The 9,506-nt window shown below is 35.2% G+C and overlaps 1 protein-coding gene across 3 annotated transcripts; it reads right to left on the reverse strand.

Annotated features, from left to right (window-relative positions):
• Window positions 1–355: 355 nt before the first annotated feature.
• stxbp6l (syntaxin binding protein 6 (amisyn), like) lies at window positions 356–7,323 on the reverse strand. Of its 3 annotated transcripts, none has more exons than XM_079887707.1 (7): window positions 7,207–7,323; window positions 6,318–6,485; window positions 6,067–6,197; window positions 5,749–5,992; window positions 5,556–5,654; window positions 3,173–3,369; window positions 356–1,961 (listed from the first exon to the last, which is right to left on the reverse strand). In XM_079887707.1, exons 2-7 carry the CDS (start codon window positions 6,472–6,474, stop codon window positions 1,941–1,943), a joined length of 849 nt encoding a protein of 282 aa, XP_079743833.1. In that variant the 5' UTR covers window positions 6,475–6,485; window positions 7,207–7,323; the 3' UTR covers window positions 356–1,940. The 3 variants fall into 3 exon arrangements, with proteins under 3 accessions (XP_079743833.1, XP_079743835.1, XP_079743834.1); XM_079887709.1 differs by having other exon boundaries at window positions 3,173–3,363; window positions 7,207–7,278; XM_079887708.1 differs by having other exon boundaries at window positions 3,173–3,366; window positions 7,207–7,278.
• Window positions 7,324–9,506: the final 2,183 nt, after the last annotated feature.

Below are 9,506 nucleotides of genomic sequence, written 5' to 3' on the forward strand. Positions count from 1 at the left end.
ACAGCACACAAGCTGGAATCTGTCCGTCAGAACATTCAACTGCTTCATAAAATTGCTTATTCCATTACTGCCATAGAAATATTGAAGAATCTTTGATTTTTCTTATATATTTTCCCCCCGTTATATATGCTTTGGTTTGAAAGTTTTAGATGAGTGAAACTTAGCATTTTACTAAAATTAATTCGAGGTTTTAGACTGAATGACAGATTCTCAGAGTACACACACACACGCGCGTCCACTGGAAGATGCTTGTCTGCAGCATGTTGAACTGGTTGTGTGTGAGCGCGCTCTAGTGGTGTGAAGGCACACAGACAACCACCACATATATTTTGTGTAATAATAGGCTTTTCCGAAGTTGGTCCCATTTCATTTATTGTGCAAATGATGGGCGTTTACATATTTAACATGTTCTTAAATGCAGACAAGAGCTGTCAAAGACAAGGACAGATAGAATTCTCTGTTACACACATATTATGGAATATAAAACCGAAGACAACACGAGGAGAACAGCAGAAAGCAGGATGCATCACACATACATGAAGGGTGTCCGACTCTGTGCGGAAAACACCCTCTGGCTTCTCATGACATGCTGCTCCTGCTACTGATGATCACAATCACAAACAAGGCAGACTGACTGTTATAACATTACACAGAATCAGGAGACAAAGACAGAAGAACAAAAATGTGTTATCCACACACATTCACATTCAAATAGATGAACATTGAGTTCATAGTGAATAGCTGTAATTATAAAACAGCTTGCAGCATCTCTAATGAACTTAAACCTAAAAAGCAGATAAAAGCAGGCTCCTCATGTGATCAGAGCAGAACTGAACATCAGAGGGACGGTACCGTCATTCATGAGGATATCATCTCAATGTGTTATACACATAACTAATGTTGCACAAATATTGAAGTAACATACCTCTGTTAAGGCAACCAGTATATCATCTGTAAGAATCTGTCTGAAACCCCCTTAAATGTCAAATATTAAATAATACCATTATACTTTCAGTGCTGAAAAATAAAAAATAATCAAATAAAAAACTACAAAGTCGTTAAAGCTTCAGAAAAGAAATAAAGTGCAAAACGTGCATTCAATTAGTACACATTACCAAAAGTGAACCTCAACCTCATAAGTGGCAATCTATGTGAGAAAAAAATAAAAAATAAATCACACTGTGTAGATACAAAAAGCAGCAGTGTTACAATATGAAACAGTAATATTAGGGTACAGCTGGAAGAATAAAAATGAATCCACTTAGACGAGACTACAGAGAATTTGAAATCATTATTAGTCAACACAAGTGCAGCATTTCTCCTTTCAGTTCATGAATGAGTTTCTTTCTTCTGCTGAACAAACAAGAGGATATTTTGAAAAATCTTGGTAACCAAACAGTTTCTGGTCCCCATTGACTTCCATAGTATTTTTGTTCTAAATGATGAAAGTCAATGGGGCTAGCAACTGTTTGGTTACCAACATTCATCTTCTGTTCAACAGAAGAAGGAACTTTATGGTGAGCAAATAATGACAGAATTTTCATTTTTGGGTGAACTATCCCTTTAAGACTCCTGTCACTGAAAAAAAAAAAAAAAAAAAAGACAAATCGTCTCGCGGAATAACGCATCTCAGCAGAAGAGAATCAGCCACCTGCTACTGTAGAAAAGGTAAAAAAATGAACAGATCTGCAGGTGAGACAGAACAGCATGATAGACCACATCACAGCTGCTTGAAATGCTCAGTGGCTTGCAAAAAATATAATACATTAATAAAATAAATTAAATAAAAAGTCCAGTCTGCAAGCGAGGAGAAACAATTGCCTTGCACTCAAAATCAAAATCTGAGTTAGATGAGAAAGCGGTATTGTAAAATATCCAGAGACCAGAGGATTAAAAGCTATGTTTAAAAAAAGTTTATTGGCAGGTCATCCAGAACACGTCTAAATCTGCTTCAGAGCCAGCTGAGGGAATAAAGGAAAATGTGATGCTTAATATTATTCATATTAAATATAATTCACTGAAATGGCTACTAGTTTATACAGAATGCTGTTTTTCTTCTTCTTCAAATGGTTCAACCCACTCATAATTGTTTCTGACTTGTTCTTTACACTACTGTTCAAAAGTTTAGGATCAGTAAGTTTTTTTTTTGAAGGAAGAGCAAGGATGCATTAAAATGATAAAAAGTAACTTGTACATTGATACAAAAACTGTTCTGATACATTGTAATAGTTTAAACATTAAATATTTTAATTAAAATTATTTATATATAAGTTTATATATATATATATAAACACAACTGTGTTTCACTGACTGGTTGTTCATATGACAGTGCGCAGTTTCATGAACTTAAAGCTACACTGTGTAACTTTTTAAGTTGATTCTTAGCAAACAACACTTTGTTCTATCAAAAGTATATGTGCTCATTCATGTGTAATTACTTCCACCAACTAATAAAGTATTCTCGTAAGCGTAAAATCTGCCATTTATAATACATACGAGCGAGTCGCTCAAATGGCGGCAGCCATGTTGCGCCTCCATCTTGAAAATACTTTTGCCAAAGAGGGACATACCTGGAAATTCGCCTTTCGCATTTTACACACAGTGACACCGTGACGAATGCGAGGGGGAGATTACTCGCGACTGCCGGCAGATTTGAAAGATTGCTGAAGATGGAGGATCATGACTATTTTCGAGGACATGTAGCAGAGTCGCCAAGGAAGCGAAAGTCGCCGAAGTTGCCTGCTTTCTTCTCGACAGGTAATTCAGCCTATTTGTGTAAATTCAAAGTTTTATAGTTGCTTGTCTAACCATAGCATGGTTGTGCATAACGCCAGAACGACCTCTAGTATAACTTGCTTGCGTTACTTTTCCTCACGTCAATGGTGAAAAAGTATTGTTTACCTTGTAACATAAATCTGTGCTGCAATGGATCACAGGTGATGAATAGTTTTAAAGGCGCAATTTTTGCGAAGTCGAACTGAAAGCCATGTTAATCTCGGAATAATACGGCCAAGATAATAATAAGGAGTTAAAACGCCCTCGGAATTGAAAGGAACAGAAACTAATATTCACTGGGTAGTCATACACAATTTCACCGCTAGATGGGGGAAAATATCACACAGTGTAGCTTTAAGCAGTGAATCAGAGTGAATGGGTCTTGTGATCAGCTCACCTTCTGAGCTGCTTCTGCGAACTGCTTGGCTCCGTGGAAGAAGTGTCCGGTCTTCTCCTCCGCCCTCATCAGACGCTCCCCGCGCTCACTCAGAACCTGACTGGCCCTCCGCATTGCATTCCCCATCTTCCTCCCGGCCCGAGGGGACGGGCTACTCCTACTCCTGCTCCTGGATGCTTTAACAGCCGCTGCTGCTGCTGAGGACACAAGCACAAACACATAAGAGCATTAAGTCAAGTTCCAAAAACTTCTCTTATTTTACACACTTACTGTATTAGATACTAAATAGACTTACATTTAATGTGGAAGACTTAAGTATTAGTGGAATTCTGCTCTGGAATTGTTTTTTGTTTTTGGAAAGAAATGAATACTTTTATTCAGCAAGGACACATTAAAAGTAAATATAAAATTTAAGATATTTATAATATTACAAAAGATTCATCAAATCCATTCATCAAAGAATCCTGAATGTGAGATCATAGCCAATAACTTTAATCAGTGTTGAGGGAAGTTCATTTTAAAAGTAATGCATTACAATATTGCGTTAATCCTTAAAAAAAAGTAACTAATTGTGTTACTTAGTTATGTTTTATGGAAAGTAACGTGTTATGTTACTCTTGCGTTACTTTTTCTCACCTGGGCTGGGCTTGCTTGTTTTTTAATAACAAAAAAAAGTATTTTTGACAAATATAAAGGCCCTTTCACACCAAAGGTGAAATGAATAAGCCTCAGGCTGAAGGAAATGCAAATGCACGCCCGTACAGCAGAGGGCACAGCTCTCTACTGATTCAAAGTTAGTCAAATACTGTGCAAATTTAAAAGTAATGCGTTACTTTACTAGTTATTTGAAAAAAAGTAATCTGATTATGTAACTCGTGATTAATCTGTGTGATTGGTATGGTGTGTGAAGTTATAAATAACACACTTATTTATTCTATATATATCGGAATCATCTACACTTGGAATGTAATTCTGCAATGCCATTAACTAATCATATTAACTGCAAAAAGAAACAGACATGGCAGTATATGATTATAGCTGAGGTGTGTGGACTGGGACGTTGCATTTTGTGCCTCCAGGGCAGCTTGGCACCTCTCCCATTCATTACACACCATTCATCCATGATCCGCTGTGAAGGCTGGTGCCACTATACTCATCTCCGCTCCTCTCCCCCTCCTCAACGCCTGTCTTTGTGTCCCTGTGCATGCCTTCATCTGAACAAAGTGGCCTCTGAACTAATCGGGCCCTCTTTGCAATGGAGCCATTCTCTGTCACTGCCGAGAGATCTATCACAACACTACAAACAACCAGCCGACAAAGCGCCCTCTCTTCCTGCCTGGACTCTGACTGATCTGACCCACACAACTCCACAGACAGGAACGGATGGAAACCAATGGAACTGCCTAAAAGATGCATTTGTGATACATTGTCTACCTTAGGGGTCAATGATGTTCTTTTTTTTTCTAGTAAATGAAAATGCTATTCATATATACACACAATGACTTGAATACACCTCTTCAATAATGACCATGTTGGTTTTCATTTCTGAATTTTACATTTTTAATAATGTCAGAAATGTCAAGGTGACAGCTATCCTGATCTCATAATGGAGAAAAAAAAGCCTCATTAAAAGGATGAAATGACTGAAAAAATCCATTTAATGACGACAATATTAATAATAATAAATGATTATAATTATAAAAAATAAGCATTCTTGAAAAAAATCTTGAGAAATCTAGAAATAATAATAGTTAAAAAATAATATTTTTTGAACATATTTGAAAAGGCTTTATTATTACTATTAAAAATAAGCATTCTTGAAAATAAATAATAATAATAATAATAATTATTATTATTATTATATAAAATAAACATTCTAGAAAAAAAATCTTGAAATAATATAAATAATAATTATTATAATTATTTAGAAAAAGAAGCATTCTTGAACACTTTGAAAAGGATTTATTATTATTATTAAAAAACAAGCACTCTTTAAATAATAATAATAATAATAACATTAGTAATAATAGAAATAATAACAACAACAAATATAATAAATGTTCTTGAAAAAATAAAAATAGATATTTAAATTAAAAATAACAATAATAATAATTATTATTATAAAAGTAAATATTTATTAATGTGTACCCATATTGTCCATGATTTAATGGTATTAAAATAATCTTTTTCCTTGATGGTTGCACCACCATCATTCAATTGGATTTTTTTTTTTTTTTTTTTTTATGTATAAATTATTTTCAAAACAATAAGACACTAACGTGATCTCAATGAATTTGGAAACATACACACACACACACACACACACACACACACACACACACACACACACACACACACACACACACACACAAATCCTACTAACCTTCACGCTGAAGCCGACCCTGGTTTGCAGTCATACTGTTCTTCATTCTATTCAAAAAAATCTTGCAGCGGTAGATGACCATATTAACAGAACAAGCATCTAAAATATGGAAATATACATTTTGTTCTGTTACATATCTCAGGCTTTCCATACAAAGGTCAATACAGTGATCTGGCTTCCTGTACACACTCACCTCCCATTAGCTTTTGCTGACAGTTGACAAAGTTAGTTTGGCATGGAGCATCAGGGCTCTTCTTGTTCTCCGGAGCTCCTGGTATCTTCTGTTCTCCAGGGGTCGATGGTTTGCCAAGCTTTGCCTCCCAGTAGTTCTGACAAGCATGATAAAGAACTTGCACAAACATGCATTTCTCTGCAGCTGAGCCGGCCACCCATTGATCAGAGGTGCGATCGAACACTAGGTCGAACTCAGGAGTGTCCTAAGAAATATTCAGAGGAGTCAGAATAATGGAATGCACTGGGAATAAAAAGCTGCGTTTAGAAGAATGGTCACCTTATCAGGGTTGATGCCATTGACCTGGCGAAGCTGCTCCACAGACCACTGAGATCTTTTAGCAAACTGTCGTGTGCCCGGATACCTCTTAACTTTAGTGATGAGAACTTGAGCTGGTTGACTGTTGGTAACTACATGGAAACATGAGTCAATGATGTCTCCATTAAACTTCAAGACTTCTGATGGCTCAAACTTATTTCTCAAACTCACTCGCTGAGATACTTAAAGACACAATATAAAAGACACATTACCTGACAAGCAGAGAAAAGTTGAGTAGTCCCTCTTGCGACTTGCATTGAGGAACGACAGTCCTTTCCTCTTCATCCTTCTCCTCACCTCAATGGCTACCAGTAGCTTTTCATCTTTTGGGACAAAGATCTCACGGCTGATTGCTGACTGAATGTTCATCTTCAAAATGCCTTGAAAATATTTCCACAATGTATGAACAATAGATGTATGTTTGCACCCAACAGGAAATGTTTTATTTTGATTGTTTTTATTTTTAAATTAGATATTTGAATGTATCATTTTGTATGATGTTTTTACTTAATAGCTTTTCATTAAACTCACAAACCCCAGTCTGGGAAACCATGTTGTAAAGTAATATATAATGCACTTCATGTTGTTGAAAATAATAATGGAAAATATTTCCTTTTTCTCTGTATTTTTATCAATATGGTACAAGATTATCCTATTCAAATTAACGTGATAATTAGTTACGTCAAAAGTAATCTAAAAAGTAATCCAAAAGTAGTCCAAAAGTAGTCAGAATACATTACCTAAAATGAGTAATCTAGATTGCATTCCTAAATTTGTGTCATGTAAATTGCAATCACTAACTGACTACAATATGAAAGTAATTTACCAGCACATATAACTGCTAAGGTAGCCTATACATATTTAAAAATATTCACAACATATTCATTAAAATACGGTCAAAATGTTATCTTATTATAGGCTACATTTTAATTGAGATTTTTAAAACTATTAACGTATGAATGTTAAATGTTTTTGTTAAAAATTTAATAATTGACAGACCTCTTGTTAGCTCACCTGTTGTTCTAAAAGGTTTCCAAACACAGAACTTTATCCATTAGTAAAACCACACAAATCCTTGAATAAACTGATAAAACAACAGACCTTCTGCTTGATCTTCCTGAGGCTTTCTTCCTCCCTCGAGCCTTAAAGAGCAGTGAGAAGTTTCCAGAAGCCCAGTCTGTTTCTGCTGTTCAAGCCATCTTTATCCCGCAAGTGTTCAACTGAGAGACTGCAGGGCGTGTGGGGAGTCCCGGAGAAAACCCACAGGCTGTGTCCTCTATCCCAGTGAGCTGCCTAGTGCCTACTGAGAGAGCGCTTCAGGGCGAACTCAGAAGAGTTTGAGTCAGCTGAGCTCAAACATGCAGACTAAGGAGTAACGGCTTGGATTTGAGACAGAGCCACTCAAACACACTGGAAACTCGCTAAGGGTCACGTGCAGCCCGGTTGGTAAGGATTGATTGGACCGATATTTTTTTATTAGAAAATATTTTTAATGGAAAAATGAATTTTAGTTTGTTTATGAAGTCAATATACATGTCTATATTGACTTTATAAAAAACTGTAAAAAAAAAAAAAAAAAAAAAAAATGTTTTAAGTAAACTGAACTCTTCATAAAATCATTATGCATTTGAATGAACTGTTAACAATGAACACTGTTCAATGAACATTGAATTGATTCTATATTCTTGTTTGATCTCAGTTGGTTCCTAATATAATATAATCAAATATTACCGTTCAAAATTGGCCTCGACACGATGTTTCATGAAAGTCTCTAATGCTCACCATACTTGATAAAAAATACAGTAAAAACCTTAATATTGCAAAATGTTATTACAATTTAAAACAGCTAGTTTTATTTTTTATATATTATTTATTCCTGTGATCAAAGCTGAATTTTCAGTGTCTTCAGTGTCACATGATCCTTCAGAAATCATTCTATATGATTTGATGCTCAGGAAACATTTCTTATCTGCTTAATATTCATGTGAAATTCACTTTGTCATATTTGTCACTTTGTCAATAGAAAGTTCATAATTTATGTCATACATGTTAACTTTCACCATGCTAGCTAGCGGGACTCGTGGCGCTCTTTTTTTGTTGCCCTTTTCCCCCCACATATTTTATTAATCATCATAAATGTGGTATCATTCGAAAGCTTACAGTATCAGTATTCATCACGTGAAAACCATTTTGAAATCAAACATTGCGTTTCCATTAAATTCTGGGTCTCCTCCCCCATTAGTGGCGATGTCATGTTTCATATGACAAAATTTTATAATCAAAACCTTTCCTAACCTTGACAAAACACATCCTTGGAGAGGTCTGAGACTCAAGGTTCCATGTTTGGTGATTGTTTTGTGACAGAAGTGATATTGTGACAGAATTGTATTAATTTGTGACTGAAAGAGTGCATCAAAAAAAAAAAAAAAAAAAAAAAAAAAATCAATGGAATGTGGCTGTCACCCGGTGGCTATTTTTGGTACAACACTTAAACACAATCTCATGGGAACTTAAATTTTTGTGATATCAACTTCAAATTTGGAACACAACTTGGTTAGACATATGGCTTTGGTTTTATAGCAATTGTAGATTAAATATTGTATACAATAAAATACAAATAAAAATAATAATAAAAATCTAATACAAAAGTAAAATGTAGCAATAATCTGCTGAGTGTCTTCTTTAAAAAGAGACCAACCCGTCTGTATTCCAAAGCATTCATGAATTAAAAACATTTCAGTTCGGACAGTGTATTTTCACGTCTATGATCAACAGTTAAGGGGTTCAATTTGATCATTTTCATCATTATCATAGCCCAGCTGTAAAGGCACAACAATATCTCAAATTATTAGCATGTCATTGGTGGAATAGAAAATAGAAATTTAAAAAGTATAAGCAATTTAGGCTACTATCTTAACACATATAACAAACACTGGCCCAAAATATTGTTAGCTGAAAAAACAAAAAACAAAAAAAAAAGACATGGATTTACATTAAAATACAGTTGAGTTTTATATTATGCACAGCATTTGACATTAACAAGATATATGTGAAGCATTGGTGATATGCTACTGGTGACCTGTGACACAACCCACCAGCTCTAGTGTCCATTGTGTATTGCTAAAACTAAATGACCCCTCAGAGATGAATACAGTTCTATTGCTTTCCATTTACTTCAAGGTCCACAGCAACACTAGTTGATCCTATATATTAACTATAGAGTCAGGATTTAAAAGTAATTCACAGAATGAGACAGAGCAGGCGGTCGATATCAACTTTAATGAAAATCACGAGGTTCGTAAAAGAGGAACAGCTCGGCGTTCACTGAAGCTAAACATGAACAGACACGCTGGAGTCCAGTTCTAATATATATGCACATAATGCAGACCGTACCCTCTGAC

Source organism: Squalius cephalus (genome assembly GCF_949319135.1).
Source record: "Squalius cephalus genome assembly, chromosome: 12".
NCBI classification, from domain to species: Eukaryota; Metazoa; Chordata; class Actinopteri; order Cypriniformes; family Leuciscidae; genus Squalius; species Squalius cephalus.

What these genes read in the sequence shown, in the direction of transcription:
- stxbp6l (XM_079887707.1), bottom strand. Translation starts at nt 6,474, where the DNA reads ATGAACATTCAGTCAGCAATCAGCCGTGAGATCTTTGTCCCAAAAGAT. An exon ending in TCAGCAAAAGCTAATGGGAG is followed by an intron (nt 5,655 to 5,748) that starts GTGAGTGTGTAC and finishes TCCATATTTTAG; the next exon opens with ATGCTTGTTCTGTTAATATG. An exon ending in GGGTCGGCTTCAGCGTGAAG is followed by an intron (nt 3,370 to 5,555) that starts GTTAGTAGGATT and finishes TTGTGTCCTCAG; the next exon opens with CAGCAGCAGCGGCTGTTAAA.